Here is a 23,787-nt window from a genome sequence, read left to right as displayed (position 1 = left end):
TACTATTAAAAAAAATCGCTAAATTTTAGAAGACAACCCAAAGTATGTAAACAAAGTTGTAAACTAAACTATGAAAATAAAACTGCACCACACCACCACAATCCTCCTCCATGTGATGGGAAGGGTGAGCACTTATTTATCTCAACCCTATAGTAGAGAAGGACAATGTGACCCTTGGGCCATTTCAACCCTTCCTTATTTGCTCACCCTTTTGTGGCTGCAGAAAAGGGGACGTCACAGAGAATGACTATTGCCCCCTCTCCTAGGGTCCCCAGGTGCAGGAGTTGCCACTCTGGTGCTTGCAATCTTGCATTGATGGTTGACCACAGGAAAAAGACAGACAATGCAATAGTCATCATTCACTGTAATATATTCCTAGTATACAGGACCAGAGCATATTCTGGTGGTCCCTGGTTGTAGCTCTACAAGACCCAGCCACGCCTGGGTACATGAGGACTTGCCGAAGACAACAATGGCGCAGTGACTTGCTGTTGGGCTTCATTTGTTCTGCATAGCTGGAGTGTAGGCCACATAACAATTTCCTTTGGTGGGCTCAAGGTAACTCAGTATGACACTACTTGTATATAGTGTATTATCTCTTCTCAACATATCTTATATCCTTATATGCAGTGCCGGTCTCTATTGTAACGGTTACCAGTAACACATCAGGATTGCTGTGGCCTGGAAGGGATTCAGTATCTCTACGCTGTTTAGCCCGTGGTACAAATGTCAGTTACTCCTGGAGTCTGGAGGGTGTACCGTTGCCTCAGAATCCCCAATATTACCTCTCCCAAAATAACTCCACACTTATCATCAACCCAGTCTCAAAAAATGACAATGGACCCTTTACATGTACCGCTTCAAACTGGGTAAATAAGGAGAACAGCAACAAGGTGACATTCAATCTTGCCTGTAAGTATGAGAATTCTGAAATTATTTCCATTTTGAAAAAGTTTAAAGAGAAATATTCAGAGACGATAGATACAGAGAAGCCATAAATTTGTTAAGAACTAAAGATTAAGACAAAGCACTCAAACCTATGCTTGATTCAGGCTACACTTGGGAACTTCTAGGTCACCATCATTGATGTTCTCTTATGATGTAGAGAGCTTAACGGGCCTCTTAGGTACAGGGGCCCCATTTTCAATTGAAACCATTCACCAAGAACATTGGCCATTCTACAAGAGACATGTCCATTCTACTGTTCTTGGATGCCTCCATGTATAGATGTTCTGACTGTAGATACAGTTGTTCCTGGGTAGATAATGAATAGAGACCAGATGTTGTGTTGGCTGGGAAACAATACTCATTGCCCTGAGTTTTAACACCTGGTTATCAAATAGAAATTTAGATATGTTCGCATTTTTGGCCACATTATTATAATTTAGTTACACGCCTTGATGGTCTATTGTGGTCCAGAAATAATGGTTGAAGTCTACTGGGGACAGAATATAATTTTAGAAGACCAATTGCCCCATTGGGTTGTACCTCCAGCAGGGACAATAAACAAAATTAGATTAAATTGTTGGCTTCTCGTTGCTAAGATGGCTATAGACATGAGAAATTTGTTGGCAGATCCAGACAATTTTGGTGGAATCTGCCAACAATCTAATGCCAATGGCCCACCATAGACTTGGTATGGCTTTTTGTTCTATATAATAGCAGAAGATGATATAGGTAACTATAATTAGACTTCTAGTGGTCCCTTCATTTATGATCATCTCACACCTTGTTGGTCATCATGACATAGAAGATTATTGGAATTTTACTGTCTTATTTTCATCTAAATTGTGTGCACCTATCAGGTTATATCAACTTAATTTAAGGTTATCTAATTCAGATATGAACTTAGCATAACACTATCAAGACTTTGTCTTTTCTTTTCAGCCCCGGTCTCACTAGTGAGTTTATCAAACAACAAACCAAAAGTGGTCTGGGCAGGAAAGGACTCGGTGACTCTCCGTTGCTCAGCTCAGGGTTCAGCCATCACCTTCTCCTGGAGTCTGAATGGAAAACCTGTGCCCCCGAACCCTCCATATTACATTACTCAGAGAGATTTTCCTCCAATTTCCACTCTTACCATCAGACCCGTCTCCCGGAATGACACTCTACCTTTCACATGTACAGCATCCAACTACTTAAGCAGTGAGAGCAGCAATGAGCTCCACCTTAGTCTGAACTGTGAGTACAATTTTATATTTAAATGGGTATTTATAAGACGTGTCTACACTACTCTTCTACTTGATACAATCAACAAATAATAATGGCCAACTATAAAAAATTTCAGACGTGAATGTTACATTTTTAAAAAACATTTTTGTCAAAATTCATCATGACTAAACACAGTGTAAGTTGTTTTTCTCTGTCTCTTTCCTCTCATTCCACAGGGCATCCAGAAGGGTATACGGCATGTACTGTAGAGCCCCACGACAGCATGTACCAACTCCACTGCTCCTGGCCAGGAGGACAACCTGCAGCAAATGTGACCATGATATTTAATAACATAGCAGAGACAGGACAGAATGAAGTAGCCAAAAATGTGTCTGTTAGTGAAATTACCAAAAAATTGAATCTCACCTGCAATGGTGCTCACCTCAAGAAGAAATTTTCCTGTACAATAATATATGGTAAGGAATAAATAGCCACACATGGTGTTTTCTGAAAAACCAAAAACATCATGTAAGTGACACATGCATCAATATTGAAGCTTAGATAATTGACTAATTTGTAATTTGTGTCATGATGTCATGATGTTTCCTTCTGCATTTGAAGACTATGCACACTTCCCCCCCCCCCATAAAACAACGTATTATGGTATTTGAACCCATTCCCACTGCAGCCATTTTTCCGATTTTAACATTGGTTTTTTTCCACGTTATAGACGTATGAGGGTTTGTTTTTTTCAGAATGAGTTGTACATTTTCACGGCACCATTTATTGTACCATATAATGTACTGGAGAACTGTAAAAAAAAAAAATATTTGTGGAGTGGAATGGGAAAAAAAAACAGCAATTCCTCCATTTAATGGAGGGGTTTCATTTTTACGTGCGGTAAAAACGACATGTTAACTTTATTCTGTGGGTTGATACGATGAAGGTGATACAAAATTTAAATATTTTTCTTATGTTTTACTACTTTTACATGAAAAAAATGTATTGTTAAAAATAAAATTTGTGTTTTGTCGCCATATTCTGAGAGCCATAACTTTTTTTTTTCCCGTCAATTCAGCAGTATGAGGGCATATTTTTCGTGGGGTGAGCTGTAGTTTCTATTGGTACCATTTTGTGGTATGTGAGACTTTTTGATCACTTTTTATTCCATTTTTTGTGGGAGATGAAATGACCAAAAAACAGCAATTTTTTTTCACGCCGTTCACCGTGTTGGTTAAATAATGTTATATTGTAATAGTTCTGACTTTTAGGGATGCGGTGATACCAGTTATGTGAATTTTTATTTTTACTTCGTGTTTGGGGGAAAATGGGAAAAGGAAGGTTTTTGAATTTTTTATATTTATCGTTTTTTTGTATATTAAAAAAACTTGATTTAAATGTATTAAACCTTTTTTTTTTTTTTTTACTAGTCCCCTTAGGGCACTTACATAGTTACATAGGTTGAAAACAGACACAAGTCCATCAAGTTTAACCCTCTCTCAATCAGTTACACCTTATCAGTTATAGGAGTACAAAGATGGCAGACCTAGTGGCCTTCATTAGGCCACCAGGCTGCCATGCCAATCAGCGGCACCCGGCAATTGCGTCGCGGGGGGGGGGGCTGATGCAGCTTCAGGGGGCCGCCCTCCTGTTTCTACCGGTTTACATACCACGGTCACTTACATTCAGCCGACCACCCGTTCTATGGAGCGGGCTCTAACACGCAGGATCCACTTGTTATCGATCACATATAAGGTCATGAACTTGACCGATTTGACTCTGAGCTCAAGATACAGCTTCTATGTATCCAGAATATATAGAAGCTGTATCACAAAGAGTTATTTTTTTTTAAATAAAAACCAGCTAAAATGTTGTTTAAAATACCATAATATGTTGTTTTATGAAGAAAAAAAAAATGTCTGCAAAGTCTTGTGGTAGAGCAGTGCTTTGTGGATTGATTGTCACATCTATTAAAATATGGATTATCTATTAGCCAGCTTAAAATAAATATATTTTCAGTAAATAATATGATGTAACTCAGGTTTTTCTATATCAAAATATACATATGCATACATATACATACAAATTATATATATATATATATATATATATATATATATATATATAAAAAAAGTATATACTTTATTGTTTCTTCATTGTTTATGTGGCTTTCCATATAAAAAAAAAAAATCTGAAATAATCCAATTTTCACACTGGCCACTGGAGCACACACAATGTGTTGATATTTCCCATTTTTGAAGATAATTTTTCCTAGCTTTGCAGTGTAGACTAGGTCAAGATCATCAGAGCCATCACATCATTAGACGGCAGGCAATTTAATAACAGATAACTGCTCTAGTGTACTGATAGAAGCTTATATAAGCCATGATAGCAAAATTATACATACAAATAAGGACCTTGTTTCTGGGGGACGGAGCTGTACTCGATCTCTTCCTGGAGACTATATTAGTCTAAAAACACTTTTCTGACCATTACCTCCCATCTATAGAGACAATTTAGAAAAGAAATGCGTATCTCCACATTTTTAGTCATATAAAATGAATAGCTACATTAAAAATATATAATAAACGCATAATTTATCTTCTATAGAGTTACATCTAATGAATTGGACAAAAATACATGATATTTTGTCAGTTTGATGTCAATAATCTACATAGTGAGGTGTCAATGATTATAGAGACATTTGACTATTCTAGGTGACTGATGACTTTTTATTTTTTTTTCTACCAGGGTTACCACGGGACAAAAATAATGGAATAACTGCAGAAATGGACGGAGAGACAGCAAATCTGAAAACTGGTGCCCTGCCATAACCTCAGGCCCTCCCTGCTTAGGTCACCCGGTGTTGTCTTCACAGTTCCACACTTCTACGGAATAGAAATTTACTTACAGCGATTTCTATTGATTATACAGTTAATCTCTGAGATGAAGAAGACTAAAATATGAATGTAGAGCTGGGAAATTTTTGGGGGGATCTCTGGGTGACAACTAAAGCGGGATTTTTAAATATTGTAAACTGGTGGGGTATATTGATAATTTACTAAAGTTTGTTTTTTCTCATTATATCAATATCATTAAAGTGCATTTCCAGTGATCTGGACAAAAAAAGCATTCAAGGTGTAAGTTTTTCTCAAGTTCTAATAATCTACGCTACACATATGCGGCACACTGCACTGACTATGTGAATGGAGAAATCTCAAGTCCCTGCATGTAGTAACATCCTGCCTAAATGATGGCATCACTAAACCACAATGCCCAGCATGCCTAGCTGCAAGACAGTTCACTGAGAGCTCACATTTATATCAATAATCTGCGACCAGGGACTTGCAGTTTGTGAAACTACTAATTCTTAGGTTGTAGATCTAAGATTGCTGATATAAATGTATAAGGCACATGTATTTCTATACGTGGTGTCTTGCATTGGCATATATTCAACCAGCACAATTCCTCTATGCACAATGAGCGTGCTGTGGGAGGATTGGTTGCCAGGAAGAACAATAGAGGGAGGACCCAGGAGTGATTACATATGCACACAGTGTTGGAGGCTCTATACTTGCCTGTCTGAAAGAGATCTAAAAAGTGGCTTTTGTGAAAAACTGAGGACAACACTAATCTGATGTGTATATAGCTGAGCGTCAGGAGTTCATCTTATCTTTATGCAGGGCAGGGTAATTTCCAATTGCTCCTCTATGAACAACTTTTTATAGTCTACAGCTGATCCTTTATCATTCTTGAGATCGCAGTTTGCCACATTGTTCCATTGTGAAGACCACCATAGACATATTTGCACCATCTCCAAAAAAGTCAAGGAGACTCCGAAAATAAGGAGAAACCTCCAAACACATAGGATATTGCAGCAAACAGGTGTGGACGCTACTATATACAGTATTACATGGGGTCAAACGTGGCTGGTACTACTGTTGTGGCGCAAACATTTCTTAGAAACAGGTGCAAAGCAGCCGGGGAGTCTTGAACTATCTTGTAACTAACTTGTAGACTAATGTATCTGGAGAGACCGTGTGATTGTCTTGAGCTTCTAGACAGTTTTAGGCTTCATTCACATCTGTGTCGGGACTCTGTTCATGGGTTCCGGGTTTATGGGTTCCGTCGGACCTTTCCATCGAAGGAACCCATGAATGGAAACCATAGGTTTCCCTTTGCATCACCATTGATTTTAATGGTGACGGATCCGCTGCAAATGGTTTCAGTTTGTCACTGTTGTGTAAGGGTTCTGTTGTTTTGACGGAATCAATACCGTAGTCGACTGTGCTATTGATTCCGTCAAAACAACGGAACCCTTACACAACGGTGACAAATGGAAACCACTTGCACCGGATCCGTCACCATTGAAATCAATGGTGATGCAATCGGAAACCTATAGTTTCTGTTTGTTTCAATTTAGTTTCCATTCATGGGTTCCCTTGAACGAAAGGTCCGACAGAACCCATGAACAGGGCCCCGACACAGATGTGAACGAAGCCATAGACCTCTAATTGAAGAACAAATCTCAAGAAGATTAAACATGGGTGCATATAGTTTTTAATGCAATGGGTGCAGGCTAGACACGTGGCAGTATTCTCTAGCTGTGACAAAAAGCTATAGGTGGAATTTATTACTGGGTCCTTAATGAACAGGATATTAGGAGTGGGAGAAAGCCGGATGGGGACTGGAGCTAGCAATAGAACATTTCAAGCAGCACCACTTGTCTCCAATGAGGATAAAGATGAGGAATGCACCACACCATCCCAGTGCATTAGTCCATATTTCCCAAAATATGTAGAAATTGCATCAGCGTATCCTTCCACCATCTTTTATTGTTAATAAACCTCCAACAGGCAACGCTTCGGCTTACAAGAAAGTATTTTCAAGCAATATGAAAGCCAACTGTTTTATATATATATATATATATATATATATATATATATATATATATATATATAAATACACACACACTATATGGACAAAAGTATTGTAACACCTACACATTAAACCTACAGGAGCTATTATGACATCCCATTCTAAATCCATAGGCATTCATATGGAGTTGGTCCCCCCTTTGTAAAACTTAAACAGCTTCCACTTTTCTTTGGGGCTTTCTACAAGATGTTGGGGTGTCTGTGGGAATTTTGGCCCATTTATCCAGAAGAGCATTTGTGAGGTCAGACACTGGTGTTGGGGGAGAGGGCCTGACTCGTAATCTCCCTTCTAGTTCATCCCAAAGGTGTTGGATGGTGTTGAAGTCAGGGCTCTGTGTGGGACAGTCAAGTTCTTCCACACCAAACTCCTCCAACCGGGTCTTTATGGACTTTGTGCAATGGGGCACAGACATGCTGGAACAGAACCCCAGGGCCGAACCCCAAACTGTTCCCATGGAGTTGGAAGCTACAATTGTCCAAAATGTTTTGTGTGCTGAACTATTAAGATTTCTCTTCACTGCAACTAAGAGGCCGACCCCTGGAAAACACCCCCATAGCATTATCCCTCCTCCACCAAACTTTACAGTTGGCACAATGCAGTCAGGCAGGTAACGTTCTCCTGGCATTCACCAAACCCAGACACTTCCATCAGACTCCAGATAGAAAAGCGTGATTCATCACTCCACAGAACATGTTTCCCCGGCTCCAGAGTCCAGTGGCGGCAGCTTTACATCACTCTATCCCATACTTGGCACTGTGCTTGGTGATGTAAGGCTGGCATGCAGCTGCTCGGCCCCAATGCCATGAAGCTCCTGGGCACAGTTTTTGAGTTGATGTTAACAGGGCCGCCATCAGGGGTGTATTAGGGATACTTCTGTAAGGGGTCCGGCCAGTGGCCCGCAGCATGAGGGGGCCCGTGTCGCCCGCCGGCACGGGCCCCCACCATGGCCGGAGGCTCCGCTAGCAGCCGTTATGGCTGCTACAGCGCAACGCCACTGAACACTACGGCAGAGCAGGGAGGTATCTCCTCGCTCTGCCATTAAACAAAAGACATTTATCCCCTATCCACAGGACAGGGGATACATGTGTGATCGCTGGCATTGATAGGGAGAACGGGGGACTTAAAGTCCCCTGAAGTTCTCCATCACAAACCTCGGACTTCCGGGGTCTGTGTCAGCAGCTCCGTAGAAATGAATGGAGCGCCGGGCGCGCTTGTGCACATGCGTGACCAGCGCTCCTTTCATTTTTATTGAGCTACGCAGACTCCAGAAGTCAGAGGTTAGTCATGGAGAACTTCGGGGGACTTTAAGTCCCCCGTTCTCCCTATCGCTGCCTGTGGATAGGGGATACATGTCTTTTGTAGGACACACTGTAGGTCAGATTTTTTTGGGGGGGTTGGGGCTGCATGGCGTTACCTACAGGGGGGCTGCATAGCGTTACCTACAGGGGGGCTGTATAGCGTTACCTACAGAGGGGGCTGTATGGCGTTACCTACAGGGGGGCTGTATAGCGTTACCTACAGGGGTAGCTTGAAAATCATGAGGAACTGAAGCAGGAAGACAGAAAGCTGCAGAATGTCATTATACAGTAGGCTGGGGTGCTGCACCACTCGCAGGGAATTTATACGTGTAAGGCTATGTTCACACTGAGTATTTTGATGAGTTTTTTGACGCGGAAACCGCGTCGCAAAACTCATCAAAAACGCCCAGAAAATGCCTCCCATTGATTTCAATGGCAGGCGTAGGCGTCTTTTTCCCGCGAGCAGTAAAAGGGGGGCCCAGAAAATTTTGCTGTATGGGGCCCTGAAATTCCTGATGGCGGCCCTGGATGTTAATACCAGAGGACGTTTTGACTCTGCCGTTATTGAGTCAGCAGATCGTTGGCGACTTTTATGTACTGTGCTCCTCAGCACTCGGCGCCCCCGTTCTGTAACTTTGCGTGGTCTCCACTTCGTGGCTGAGTTGCTGCAGTTTCTAAACGCTTCCACTTTACAATAATATCACTCACAGTTGATAGTGGAATATCTAGGAGGGAATATATTTCTGGAACTGACTTGTTACACCGGTGACATCCTATTACAGGGCCACGCTGGAAGTCACTGATCTCTTCACCACAACCAATTCTATCAAAAATGTTTATAATAGCGACTGCATGGCGAGTGCTGGATTTTATACACTTGTGGCAATGGAGCTAAATGTAACTTCTGAATTCAATGATTTATAGTCGTGTCCGAACGCTTTTGTCCATATTGTGCGTGTGTGTGTGTGTATATATATATATCCCAAGTGGGTGTGTACAAAAGAGAGTTGACTCCAATCAGATAACAACCATCTCATCATCTCATCAGATGACAACCATAATCCACAATGAAAAATATTCGCTCTAGTGCAGGACGGCTGGGCTGGAAAATCCATCACCCCAGGCTGTCTCTGCGGTCTCATGTTGTAACTGCACATGTCCGAACGACAACACATGTCAGGATATTAGATGCATCCATAGTAACTTAAGATCTTAGTGTTGTGTTAATAACCACAGATGCATCAAGGCAAACAATTAGCCGGATAGTAACAAAAGCGTTCTTAACAACAGCACAGTCATATAATTAAGAGCTTGGCAGCGACACTTTATCATTTGATGCTTTAACCAACATATTTCAATAAGTGGGCTTTCATATTGCTTGAAAAAGGGCTTTTCTGTTCACATCTGGGTCGGGACATTGCGTTGCTCTGGTCCATCAGAGGAGCAGAACAAGGTAATACCGATAGCAAAGGTTCCATTACACCACATACACCACCGGCGGCCAGTGGAACCCATTTACTTTAATGTGTTTCGTCAGCTTTCTGACGGGGTGTCCGTTTTTTTACTGGAAGCAAAAGCACCGCATGCTGCCCTATTGTTTCCGGTAATCTCTGCCGGATCTGCGACGGAGTCCCCTAATGGAGCCTTCAACGCAGATTTGAACAGGCCCTAAATGTTGGTGGTGTATGAAATAAGGATATGCTGACGTCGTCTCTTCGTATTCTGCGTACTGGTGCTAGGGACTGGACAAAATGTAGTATTTAGAGAATGTCACGTACTGATGGAGGCTTTTAGGATCTCATTTTGGAATTATTTTATAATTAAGTCCATGGGAGTTATTCACAGTAGTTTATGGACATTTCGTCCAAGGAGGTATTACTAAATAGCAACATCCAGACTTCTAGGAGCAAGGGCGTTCATAGCATAGGGGCAGACAATGCGGCTGCTATAGGGCCCTTGGAGAGAAGAGATCCATCCCTGGTTCGTCCAAAACCCTTTGCTTCTGGGTGACAACTACTAAACAAGCATGTGGGGAATTGGCCCAAGGGTCAAGGAAAGGTATAGAGGGGGCAAAAAAGGGCCCATTTTGATTTTTACTATGGGGCCCCTCTCTTCTATGTACACCACTGCTTAGGGTTAGAACTACTAAGATCTTGACACCCACCACGATAGGTAGTGTAGTAATTCAATTTAATGTTCAGAAGATGAAGACCTTCTCCATCTATAATTAAAATCAAAAACCTTATGAGCTAACCTTGGTTGAACTTGATGGACATTGTCTTTTTTCAATCGTAGTATTCATGTAACTATGTAACCTCGGTCATCTGAACTTCCATGAGAAAGTAGGGAAGAGTTTATCTATGCTCTTGAAGAATAGAGAAGGTATGCGGATGGAACGATTTGCCCGATCTCTGATAGAATAAAGATTCTCAAAAAATACTTACTTTAATACCCAACAATTACAAGAGGGAATGGGCATCCCTAAATATGTGATGGTTGACTTGGAATGGGTTTTCTTCTGAGGGTATGTTCACATGGCAAGCTAAGGGAAAACAGCCCCTGATTTTCAGCCATTTTTAAAGCATCAAGCTTTTTCTTATGTGTTTTTACGAATGTTTTTGGAGCTGTTTTTCTACTGAGACAATGAAAAATGGCTTCAAAAATGGCTCAAAAATTGACATGCTACTTCTTTTTACGGGGTGCTTTTTTTCATGTCATTTTTTTCAAACGGCCACATAAAAAAATGCATGAGTCGGAACGAAACACAGTTTTTCCCATTGAAATCAATAGGCAGATGTTTGGAGACGTTCAGCTTCTGATTTTTCGTGTTTACGGCTGAAAATAAGCCATGTGAACATACCCTAAAGGTCTCGGGAGGGCAGTTTGAAGATTTGTGTTCAGCATTACATTGAATGTTTTGACTTGTATGGGGAGGGTGCCATTAATTCTTGCTCATGTTTGAGAGTATAATAAAAATAGTTGTTGCAAATTGTTTTTGGAATCTGGATTATAGGGGAGTTTGTGCCTTGTAACATCAACTTGACTCTCATCCACCTTCTCAGCATCTGTGATGGGTTAATGGAGTATAATGCGTGTGTTCATAGTAAATAGCATGGTTTAATCTTGTTGAAATGTCCTAACCTTCCCTGCCTCTTACAAACCTATAAGGTGTGGCAAGGGTTTGCTTACTTGTCTTGCATTCATGCAGAGCTTTAGGTCACATCTGAGTAATAAGATGAGCATATAACCATCACAAATCCCTGAGTTCACATAACCTTGACATCTTTGGGTAAAAAAAATCTAGGCTTTCAAACTCCGCGGGGTGAGCTCGACTCCATTCGGCAGTGCATTAAAAATCAACATGGGGCAAGAACATATCTATAGTATGAATTTCTTATGCCTAGTGCAGATGACCGTTGTGTGCCCGATGGGTCCCGTCTGTGATCCGTGGAAAGATAGGACATGGGTCGGAGAATCGGGTCCGTTTACAGAGTGAATGGATCCGTGAAAACTATCGGGTGCCACTCAGATGCCCCAAAAAAAACGTCCCAAGTGGTACTCGGTCGTGTGCAACTGCTCTTCGAATAGGTAAAAGAAGGACAACTGGAAAGGGCAGGAAAATGTCTAAGGAGTATCAGAAATTTCTGCAAAGCAAATTATTGGAATGAGGAAATTTTGTCAGCTTGAGCAAAATTGGGTAGATTTAGCGGCTGTAAAAAATTATTGATCGTGTTTGATTTTTACATTAGTATTGCTTTTATTTAAAGGTTATACCCATATTCATATACCTTAGTAGGGAATTTTTCTAGGCTTATGTAGCCCATGGTGATCTTGGTAAAGATGCTCTATACTTCTGAGGGTGGGGTAGACAGGAGACCCATTGAGACTCTTTCACCCAAGACCACATAAACCTTACCGCCCCTGATAGGTGAAGGATAGCATAGTATGGTAGGAATATGGGCAGGATTTATGGGGTGACCATTGACCAGAGCTCCCTCGCTCTTTACCTGCTAAAAATGGCTACCTTTTATTTTCTGGCTCTAGGGATGGAAAGGTGTTGGAGCGGTGGAAGATGGAAATTCTTCTCTTTCTCACTGGAAAAGAAAAATCCCTAAATTTCCAAAAAGGACAAACAATAATTTTCAAACAATTTATAACAAATATAGATGTAAAAAAAGTATTTATTATTCAACCCAAAATATATTTATACTGGAATGCATGGCATATTCCGAATCTGCATTTTGCTTGTTACGTGAGACAAACAAAGAACATACACATCATTATTGCCTTTCGGCAGAGTATATACCAGGAACTTATTACACAGCCCTAAATATTACCCAATGAAGGACAGTCATAAAGACTAGTTCAAAGAAAACCAGTGCGACCTACACTATTCCAGCTATTATTGTGTCTAGAGCTTGGATAGTCGTAGATATTTGAAGGTCACGTATCTTTAATGGTCACATTTTCTAGAATTGTTGTAAGATCGAAATTTACTAATGCTGAACTGCAACATTATATATGCAGGAACCGAGGAATGACCCATTCTCTCATAGTGAGTCCTGAAAAATGCAGAGGAGTTTAAGTTAGTGTCTGGGCAGGTGAATAGGACAATTTTGCACAGTATGTGTTCACCTTTGACTGCTATTTTCCAGTTTACGTATAGAGTTAAAGTTTTTTTTTCCATCTCAGTGAGTAAAAATTGGTTTTAGCCCTAGTTGGAGAGAAAGGACATTGAGTTTCCATTGAAATGAATAGGAGTTACAGACGCGCCAGAGCGGTCACCAGGGTCCAACCAATTTTTTCTTTGCATTATTTATATTGTGCTGATCCTGAGTTACAGTCTGTACTACATCACAGAGCTGCATTCACAATTCTGCAGGCTTCAGAGCTAAAATCTCCAGGGCACATTTGCTGGTTCACTTGCCGGTTCTGCACGGGTCTTCTTCTGGGGATATGTATACCGGAAAGTGCCATCTTTACCCCTGAAGCCCTACAGTAATCAGATGTAAGCAAATTTAGCTGTCCCCCTCAATTATAGGAGTTCAGCTAACCCATTAGGGGCATGTTGACAAGCTTGTTGACCATTTTCAATAGAATTTTCAATGAAATCAGACCATTTCGCGCAGAATTGTGAATGCAGCTCTGAATGCAACTCAGGATCAGCACAAGATAACTAATGTAATATATTTACAAAGTGGCTCATGTTTTTTTTGTAGATTATAATAGTAAATTCTCTTCCCTAATCAGATTAGTAAGGTAAAGAAAAGAGATGAAAACTAGGTAGAAAAAAGTACTGTGTGAGTCCTGCCAAGACCCCTTGCCCTCTCTTGAGCTTTCAGCTCCTTGCCTGCCATGATATGAAGACCTGTGTAGACTAATAGATAAGGATGCTTTACCTGGCCCTTCTCTGTGGGGTTAGTGAGTGTCTGGTTTCCACTGGTTACAGATTTCTTACTCATCACTTTAACTACGGGATTAATTTTCTGCAATATTTGTTTTGATACACAAGCTTTAATCCAGGGCTATGAAAAAGATTTGAAGAGGTTTTCCATTTGCAACATGAAACGTCAATAGAAATCATCTGTTACATTCCAAATTGTTACCCTCCCTATACAGTTCTAATTGTTATTTAATTGTATTCGTATGGCATATGCAATCAGCCATAACATTAAAACCACATGCCTAACATTGTGTTGGTTGCCCTCATGCCGGGAAAACAGCTCTGACCCCTCATGGCTTAGACTCCACAAGACCTCTGAAGGTTCCTGTGGTCTCTGGCACCAAGACGTTAGCAGCAGATCCTTTAAGTCCCGTAAGTTGCAAGGTGCGGCCTCCATGGATCAGACTTGTTTTTCCAGCACATCCTTTAGGTGCTGAATTGGAAGAAGATTTGGGGAATTTAGAGGGAGAGTCAAAACATTGAACTTTTTCATGTTCCTCAAACCATTTCGAACAATTATTTGCAGTGTGACAGGGGCATTATCCTGCTAAAAGAGGCACCGCCATTAGGGAACATCATTGCCATGAAGGGGTGTACTTGGTTCACAGCAATGTTTAGGTCGGTGGTACGTGTCAAACTAACACCCACATGAATAGCAAGATCCAAGTTTTCCCTGTAGAACATTGTCCAGAGCATCACACTGCTCCCGCCGGCTTGTCTTCTTCCAATAGTCAATCCTTGTGCAATCTCTTCCCCAGGTTAGCGACAAACACACACACACGCACACACACACACACACACACACACACACACACTTGCACACACACACACACACACACACACACGCACGCACACGCACACACACACAGTCGTTCATGTGATGTAAAAGAAAACGTGATTCATCAGACCAGGCTATCATCTTCCATTGCTGCATTGTCCAGTTCGGATAGGTGCCCATTATAGGTGTTTTCGGCGGTGGACAGGACTAAGCATGGGCACTCTCACCAGTCTCGGGTTTCACAGCCCCAAACGCAGCAATCTCCGATGCTCTGTCTTTTTTGACACTTTCTATCATAACCAACAGTAACTTTTTCAGCAATTTGTGCTACAGTAGATCTTCTGTGGGATCAGAACAGATGGGCTAGCCTTCTCTCCCCATGCGCATCAATTCAATGAGGGAGCTCTGGACGCCAATGACCCTGTTGTCGGTTCACCGGTTGTCGTCCCTTGGAACACTTTGGGTAGGCACTAACCACTGCCTACTGGGAACACCATACAAGACCTGACGTTTTGGAGATCATCTGACCCAGTGGTCTAGCAATCACAATTTGACCCTAGACAATGTCACTCAGTTCCTTACTCTTGCCCATTTTTCCTGCTTCCAACACATCAACTTCAAGAACTGACTGTTCAATTGCTGCCTAATATCCCCCCCCCCACCCTTGACAGGCGCCATTGTAACCAGATCATCAATATAATTCACTTCACCTGTCAGTTGTTTTAATGTTATGACTCATCGGTGGATATAGAGTTTAAAGGGGTGGACTCATCAAGACATCCTTTTTTCAGACTGAAACCATCCGAGCAATCACATTGCAGCCAGTCCCACTTGAGAAACCCCTTAATGATCTGCTGTTGGCATCTGCGAAAGGCTGTGGCCGGCCATACATAAATGTAGTATTACATTGCAGCCGTTCAAATTAATGGCCGTCTATGAAATACTTGGCTAAGCCGGGTCTGCCAAAACGAGAGCTACTCTTGGTTAGCGACTCTGGATAACAGCGTGAAGTCCTGTGCATGGGACCTTCACCTCCATACCTAACTGCCCATGCTTATATTCCTAACATGAAGGGTCAATAGTGCTCAGTATATTAGTTAAACCCCTGAGCTGCATGTCGAGGATTTCTATAACTTGGATTCTCCAACACAAGGCTTCTTGAGAAATGCCATTGATTTCAATGCGGCTTTATTGAGCATATGGGAACGTGCACCACTGAAATCACCACTGGGGCTTTTGAGGTTCATTTAGCTCTAGGGTCCCTGACTTGGGGATTACGAAGGCCCAGTAAAATACTGCAAAGTGGTGTTCCCCTTTAAAAACAAAAACAAGGCTGGCTTCAGATTTGTTAGTCACCGGTCTACAGGATTACGTTTCTGTAATATTTGTTCTTCCTATACAAGTCTTAATCCAGGGCTAAAATGAGCAACTGGTTCATAGTAGCAAAGAAATTTTCCATTTGTAATGCGAAATGTCAAGGGAAATCAACTGTTGCATTCCAAAATTGAATATGTTATCCTCCCTATACAATGCCAGGTCAAGTTTGTGTGTCATTTTATTTACAGGGCATATATAGAGTTTAAGGAGCGAGTCCGAGAAGCCTTCAAGGATTATAATCATGAGTGAGACATTACTCATTCATCAATGGAATTCTATCATTTCAGTAAAGACTGATGCTGACAGACAAAGTGGTAGAAGAGAGAGGGTGGGGGTAATAAACCTTGTGTGTACGGTAAAGGATGGATAATAGTAACAAGCCCTATGGATACCGCAATGTCTGTTCAAAACAATGATCATCTTACTTTATTTCTTCTTTATGATAAAAAACACAATGACTCCAATGAGGGCGACTCCAGCCAATACTCCAATCACAATTCCAGCTATCTCACCACCGCTAAGTCCATTTTGAGTAGAATCTGTAACTAATCCGCAAAAATCAAATAAATTAGGAATATTATAGTATACAAAGTGAAACAACAATCTGCTCCTTTAAACAAAATGAAAAATTGATTTGAGCAGTGTTTCCCAAACTGTGGGTCGTAAGCCACCCACAAACAGTCCCAGGCCCACTGAGATGGTGGGCCCAGGGTCGGTCCCCCAATGGTGGCATGTCCCAGTTTCAACTGTATCTGCGTCCCCAGGATGCAGATACATTTGAACCCAACATTGGAGCAAGGAGCCGTTAGGTTCCTTCTCCACCATTCTCTATGTAACACCAGCTGTGAGTGGCTCGGCACTGTCTGCACCGAGCCACATAGAGCACAAACCGGAGGAGCACAGGGATCTCCTCAACTCGTCGTGGGAACGGAGATAGGTGAGTATTTATTTGATAATTTTTTTAGTTAGGCACTATGTGGGCATCATATTGGGTATGAGGGGTGCTATGGGGCAATATACTGTATGGGTGCAGCAATAGAGGCAGCTATGGGGGCATTATACTGTGTGGGAGCAACTATAGGGGCATTATCCTGTGTGGGCAGCTATGGAGGCATTATACTGTGTGGGGGCAGAAAAGGAGGCACTATAGGGGCATTATACTATGTGAGAGCAGCTATAGGAGCATTATCCTGTGTGGGGACAGCTATAGGGGCATTATACTATGCGAGAGCAGCTATAGGAACATTATCCTGTGAGGGAGCAGCTGTAGGAGCATTATACTGTGTGGGGGCAGCTAAAGGGGCATTATCCTGTGTGGGGGCAGCTATAAGAGCATTATACTGTGTGGGGGCAACTAAGGAGTCATTATACTGTGTGGGGGGCCCACTGGGTTGGCGCCCACTTAAAATCCCCAGCTATGCCTCTGATGGCCACCGATGGACGAGTCGGGTCACGTGACCCACCATCAGCGGCCATAGTCAGGCCTCAGCAGCGCACAGCAGCAGGATATCTTAAGCCCGCCCCTCCCTCTCCCACCTGCACAATTATTGTTTATTTTTGAAATGGAGCCAAGTACCGACATCTAACTACAAATGATGTTGACTTACGTCTGATAAAATGGGACTAAGTATGGTAGCGGAGAGTCCCAAACAAAAGTCTTGGCCAAAAGTGGGTCCCGGCCTCAGAAAGTTTGGGAATCACTGCATTAGCAAAAACTAACGTGATATAATAACATCAGTTTTTATTATTATTTCATATTTTTATAACACTCATATCATCTATGTGAAAAAGCAGTCCCCTCTCCTGACATGTCTATTAGTAAATATTTGTATTCCCCATGATATTACACTTGTCAAAGGGGCGTGTCCCTGCACAGTCTCACTCTGTCAGCGCTGATTGGACAGTGTCAGTCACCCCCAATTAGTCAATTTATTCATACATTTCTAGGAGGAATAACAGAGGAGCAGCAAAACGCAGAGTTCTAAGAAAAGATGCGCCATAATTATTTAATGGGAATTCCAAATATTTACTAGAACAGACATGTCAGGAAAGGGGACAGGTACTATTTCAATGTTTATTTTCCCACTGGATAAGCGTGGCATATCAGTAAGATGTCCCAGAAATATCTGATCATGACTATTCAACCACTGGGATCCGCACTGATTAGATAAAAAGGGGCTACTGATCTATTTCAAATGCACTTCTTGTTCTGCTCATAGGAGTTGTGTAAATCTATATGCAAATGAGCTCCCCCTAGTGGAGGCTGCAGATAGCATTCAATGGAAAAATGTTGAAATCTCACCTTGTGTGACATCAAGATTGAACGTAAAACTTGTGCTTCCAATGGCGCTCTTAGCGACACACTCATATGTTCCATTCTCATTCACCGTCACTTCAGAGATATGGAGATTGGATCTAGACCCGTCAGACTCCACACTGTATTTCCCCCCTGTTGGGACAGGTACTGGGTCTGGATTGAGACGGGACCATGTGAATTGAGCATACGGTCCTTGTTGCAGAATCACTGTCAGGACTGTGTTTTCTCCTTGCTTCACTGAGGTTATAGCACTGTTGTTGTGACTGGTGGACTGTGGATTTTCTGAGGAAACAAAAATACTATAGTTACTTACTGCAGAACCTTTCTACTAGTACAAAAAGTCACCCTAGTCCCCTAGAAATCGCCACTGCGTCTCCCTAAAGTTCCTTGTGGACACGGGCCCAGTTAAGGTTTCCACCATTCATCCTACTTCATCAGCAAAATAAAACTACACTTTCACACTCCTCACAAAAGAGAAATAGTCTTCTATCTATCTATCATCTATCTATCTATCTATCTATCTATCTATCTATCTATCTATCTATCTATCTATCTATCTATCTATCTATCTATCTATCTATCTATCTATCTATCTATCTATCTATCTATCTATCCCATATCTATCTATCTATCTATCTATCCATCTATCTCATATCTATCTATCTATCTATCTATCTATCTATCTATCTATCTATCTATCTATCTATCTATCTATCTATCTATCTATCTATCTATCTATCTCTCATATATCCATCTATCTATCTATCTATCTATCTATCTATCTATCTATCTATCTATCTATCTATCTATCTATCATCTCATATCTATCTATCTATCTATCTATCTATCTATCTATCTATCTATCTATCTATCTATCTATCTATCTATCTATCTATCTATCTATCTATCTATCTATCGCTCATATTTATCTATCTATCTATCTATCTATCTATCTATCTATCTATCTATCTATCTATCTATCTATCTATCTATCTATCTATCTATCTATCTATCTATCTATCTATCTATCTCACATCTATCTATCTAACATCTATCTATCTATCTATCTATCTATCTATCTATCTATCTATCTATCTATCTATCTATCTATCTATCTATCTATCTATCTATCTATCTATCTATCTATCTATCATCTACCCGATTTATCTTAATAGAAATGATGAACCTAGTATATAGTAATCTCACCTAAAGTTAGGTTACAGCTGGATATCACCCCTAGGTGATCTCCATTGCAGATCAGAATAGATTGGTTGACATTCTCTGTTGGATTCACATTTCTCGTCACATTGCTTTGTGCCGTTTCTTTAGTGCCATTAAATGTCATGGTCACATTAGCTGCAGGTTGGCCTCCCATCCAGAAGCAAGATAACTGAATATATGGATTATAGAACTGCGACAAGCAAGTAATATCTAAAGTATCTGGAGTCCCTGCAAGATAAAAAAAAAAAAAAAAGAATCAATGGTAAATTGCCATCCAGTTACCACATGTTTTAGTAGGCACCTGGACATAACAAAACTCAATTAGAAAAATAACTACTAATTCTATAGAAAAGTGTAGTGGGCATGCTCAGAGTCATGTGCAGAAGTCACTGTGCAGGGAGAGGGAGGAGTGTGGAGCTGAGCTGTGTCCATCACCTATTTTCAATGGTGGGATCCTGTGTTATCTCCACTGTGTGTGATGGGTGCCCTTTATATACAACGTAGAATATAACTTACAGGCCAAGCTGAGGTTGAGCGCATTGCTGGTCGCATTAGTGGTTGCGTTGGTGGCTGTACAGGTGAATGGTCCGGTGTCATTCCTGGTCACAGGGCTGATGGTGAGATTGGAGTTTGGCGGGGAATTCTCTTGAGTGATGACATATCGATGATCGGGGGGCAGCGGTTCTCCATTCAGTTTCCAAGTGAAGTTGGCAGCCTGACCCTGAGCTGCGCAGTGAAGAGAGGCAAAATCTACGTCTTCCAAGAGCAATCCTGAGGAATTACTGGTCAGGGTCACTGCAGCGACTGGAGCTTGATATAGAAACAAAAATCATGAAACAGTCATTGGTTTAGAGTCTGCATCACATGAATATTTCACTTATCTCAACTTTTCTGATCCGTTTTATCCTAGGCTGGTTTTGCGCTGTGTTTTTTTTTCAATTGTAATGCAATTTTCATGGTGTTTTTATTTGCAATTTTGTAATACGTTTTTTTTTGTGCCTTCAGATGTTACATTAAAGTCTATAGCAAAGTATAACAAGCACTACATACGCTGAGTTTTTGCTTGAGCCATTTTTGTTGCATTTTTGCAAACGCTGTATGCTCTGGGTATGGCGTTTTTTCTGGTGTTTTTCCCCATAAGCTACTCTAAAGGACTTAAAAAATTGGTAGGAAAAAAAGCATGTACAAAATTACACTCAATAAAAAATATGTCACACAAAATGCCACAAAATACACCATAAAATTGCATTTTAAAACACCAGAAAATATCTATGTGCGAAGGAAACCTTAGGCCCAGTTCACCAAAAATTTTCTGGAGATGATTTTGACGCGGAAACCGCGACAGAGTGAGCACCACAATACTTCCTAAATCTTTCTCCACTGATTTTAATGGGATGCAGAGGTACTTTTTAATTTTTTTCCATTAGCGGCTTTTGACCGGTAATGGAAAAAAAAAAAAAAATTCCACCTCTGAACCTTCATTAAAATCAATGGGAGGCAGAAAAAAAATGTGCCGCTCGTTTGAAGTTTATTTTAGCGAGGTTTCAGATAGATAGATAGATAGATAGATAGATAGATAGATAGATAGATAGATAGATAGATAGATAGATAGATAGATAGATAGATAGATAGATAGATATGAGAGATAGATAGATAGATAGATATGAGATAGATAGATAGATAGATAGATAGATAGATAGATAGATAGATAGATAGATAGATAGATAGATAGATAGATAGATAGATAGATAGATAGATAGATAGATATGAGATCGATAGATAGATAGATAGATAGATAGATAGATAGATAGATAGATAGATAGATAGATAGATAGATAGATAGATATGAGATAGATATGAGATAGATAGATAGATAGATAGATAGATAGATAGATAGATAGATAGATAGATAGATAGATAGATAGATAGATAGATAGATAGATACATAGATAGATAGATAGATAGATAGATAGATAGATAGATAGATAGATAGATAGATAGATAGATAGATAGATAGATAGATGATAGATAGATAGATAGATAGATAGATAGATAGATAGATAGATAGATAGATAGATAGATAGATAGATAGATAGATATTAGATAGATAGATAGATAGATAGATAGATAGATAGATAGATAGATAGATAGATGATAGATAGATAGATAGATAGATAGATAGATAGATAGATAGATAGATAGATAGATAGATAGATAGATAGATAGATAGATAGATAGATAGATAGATAGATAGATATGGGATAGATAGATAGATAGATAGATAGATAGATAGATAGATAGATAGATAGATAGATAGATAGATAGATAGATAGATAGATATTAGATAGATAGATAGATAGATAGATAGATAGATAGATAGATAGATAGATAGATAGATAGATAGATAGATAGATAGATAGATAATTATAGATTATTATTAATTTCGTTTTTTTATGTTCAAAAATCTTTTTAATGAGGGCACACAAAGAATTTGAGCCTCGCGATTTCGGAGTGAGTATTATTATCCAGATCCTAGTGTAAAACCTTCACAGGTAAGTGCTTATAAATGGTAAATCTGGTGATTCATAGAAAAGGGGAACAAATCTTTTTGGCAGAATGACAAGAAATGAATTAGGTCCCTTTAATTGCCCTTTGGACACAGCGTTGTGATTAGTTATAAAGACTATTTCCTTTATCTTATGTAAATACAATATAAAGTGAAATAATTGAGAAGATTGCGTCCTGTGCTTTACTAGCCTGATGAATTACAGGCCATAAAACTGAGTATATTGTTTATCCTCTCATATTGTCCTATATTTAATATTATTTAATATTTTTGCATATATATATATATACATAGAAATAAAGTCAAAGGTTTATCCATGAAAGCTTAAAGGGTTTTTCCCACCTTAGGGTAAGCCATAAATGTCTGATAGGTGGGGGTGTCACCTCTTGAGATGGGACCCCACCCATTGGTAGAATGATGGTCCAAGGAGGCCAGTTGAAGGTGCATCCGGTTGGAGACTGAACAGAGGTGTGGCCCTGACTTAGCCTGGCTCTCTCCATTAAAGTCTATGGGAGTTACGGAAGTGGCCGGGCAAGCTTGCTGGGTATATGCCATAAATGTGTAAAGTTGGAAAAACCCTTTACAAAACAGTAAAGTTCTGAAGCAGAAGATACTACAAAGTATGAGAAAAATATAAACTTCACAGAAGACCACTAGTCAAGCGGCAACAATGTATCATTGACTAGTTGTATCAAAGAATATTTCATAGCTATTGGCTGAACAGTTGTATGGCCAACAACAATCAGCCTGATGCCCTAATATCATGTATGCTCTGGTTGGCCAAAAAGGGGGACCGAGAATGAAGAATGAGCCAAAAACCCAACATGGCCAATTTCTATTTGGATGTATGGTATGGTCTGGATATATTTAGCAGAAAGTTCTCAGCAGCTTTGATGTACTCTATACAACAATATACCATGGTAGATAATACAGCCAAAAGGAAAAAGCCCCCCCCCCCCCCCATAAAAATAAAAGAGTCCTTGTAGGGCAGAGTGTAAAATGAGGTTATATGATGACTACCAAATCCCTCTTGGGCCCAATATTTTAACTACCTAAACTTTGATCACCAAAACCTAACAGATTGAGGCCGGTGTTTGCCTTGGTGATTCAAAAGTCCTAGAACCTTATAAGACAAACTTTTGGTCTCTTCAAGGAACATTTCATAGTTTCCTACTTACCCAAATTGGCAGAAACTATGGTCAATAAAGCCCAGACTTGATTGAGATTCATCTTTGGTTGTGAGATGTTCCAGTGTGAGGAGCTCTGGAGCATCCCTCATTTTATACCGCGGCTACAAATGTTTAATAATTAACTCGACTGCGGCTGCCCAGCTGGATTCACTTTTTCCTTCTTGCTGTGATAAGCTCCTCACTAATCTAACTAAGTAATGCAATGTCTATAAGAAGCCACTGATCAATAAAGTTGCCCAATCATGATGTCATTAGAATCAAATCACATTGGAATCATGTGCCATTTTGCCCTCATTAAGATAATATTCATTAAGTTTCCATGTCTGTATAGACTTACTTACACAATTGACATTAAATTATTTAAAAAAAAAATCCTTTTACTTTTTGAGAAATTTGTCAAAACAAGTTTTTTTTCATGTTATGTATGGAGAAATAATTTGAACTAAAAAACCTAGGTCTAGAATAGACTGTAATTTATCGGGACACGCCTGGCAGAACGGATACACGA

At 40.2% G+C, this 23,787-nt stretch overlaps 2 protein-coding genes across 3 annotated transcripts in view; one reads left to right on the top strand and one right to left on the bottom strand.

Annotated features, from left to right (window-relative positions):
• Positions 1–5,283, top strand: part of LOC142662209 (cell adhesion molecule CEACAM1-like) — a 32,038-nt gene extending 26,755 nt beyond the window's left edge. For both annotated transcript variants that reach the window (XM_075840273.1, XM_075840272.1), the window contains exons 5-8: positions 631–912; positions 1,888–2,181; positions 2,388–2,627; positions 4,903–5,283. In XM_075840273.1, the coding sequence (XP_075696388.1) occupies positions 631–912; positions 1,888–2,181; positions 2,388–2,627; positions 4,903–4,985 (899 nt within the window). In that variant the 3' untranslated portion in view covers positions 4,986–5,283. The remainder of the gene's footprint in view (positions 1–630; positions 913–1,887; positions 2,182–2,387; positions 2,628–4,902) is intronic.
• An 11,128-nt stretch (positions 5,284–16,411) lies between these two features.
• Positions 16,412–23,368, bottom strand: LOC142662634 (cell adhesion molecule CEACAM1-like). The gene is made up of 6 exons (XM_075840846.1): positions 23,268–23,368; positions 22,473–22,702; positions 20,040–20,333; positions 19,509–19,751; positions 18,288–18,584; positions 16,412–16,530 (listed from the first exon to the last, which is right to left on the bottom strand). The coding sequence occupies exons 1-6, from the start codon at positions 23,366–23,368 to the stop codon at positions 16,412–16,414; spliced, it is 1,284 nt and encodes a 427-aa protein (XP_075696961.1).
• Positions 23,369–23,787: the final 419 nt, after the last annotated feature.

The sequence above is a fragment of the Rhinoderma darwinii genome, chromosome 10, assembly GCF_050947455.1.
Source record: "Rhinoderma darwinii isolate aRhiDar2 chromosome 10, aRhiDar2.hap1, whole genome shotgun sequence".
Classification (NCBI taxonomy): Eukaryota; Metazoa; Chordata; class Amphibia; order Anura; family Rhinodermatidae; genus Rhinoderma; species Rhinoderma darwinii.
This window is presented reverse-complemented; position numbering and strand designations above follow the sequence as displayed.

Excerpts from the sequence above, each read along its gene's own strand:
- LOC142662634 (XM_075840846.1), bottom strand. The coding sequence starts at position 23,368 with ATGAGGGATGCTCCAGAGCTCCTCACACTGGAACATCTCACAACCAAA. Across the intron at positions 20,334-22,472 it reads GTGGGGTCCCATCTCAAGAG|CTCCAGTCGCTGCAGTGACC; the intron begins GTGACACCCCCA and ends TTCTATATCAAG. Across the intron at positions 18,585-19,508 it reads CAGCTGTAACCTAACTTTAG|AAAATCCACAGTCCACCAGT; the intron begins GTGAGATTACTA and ends TTGTTTCCTCAG.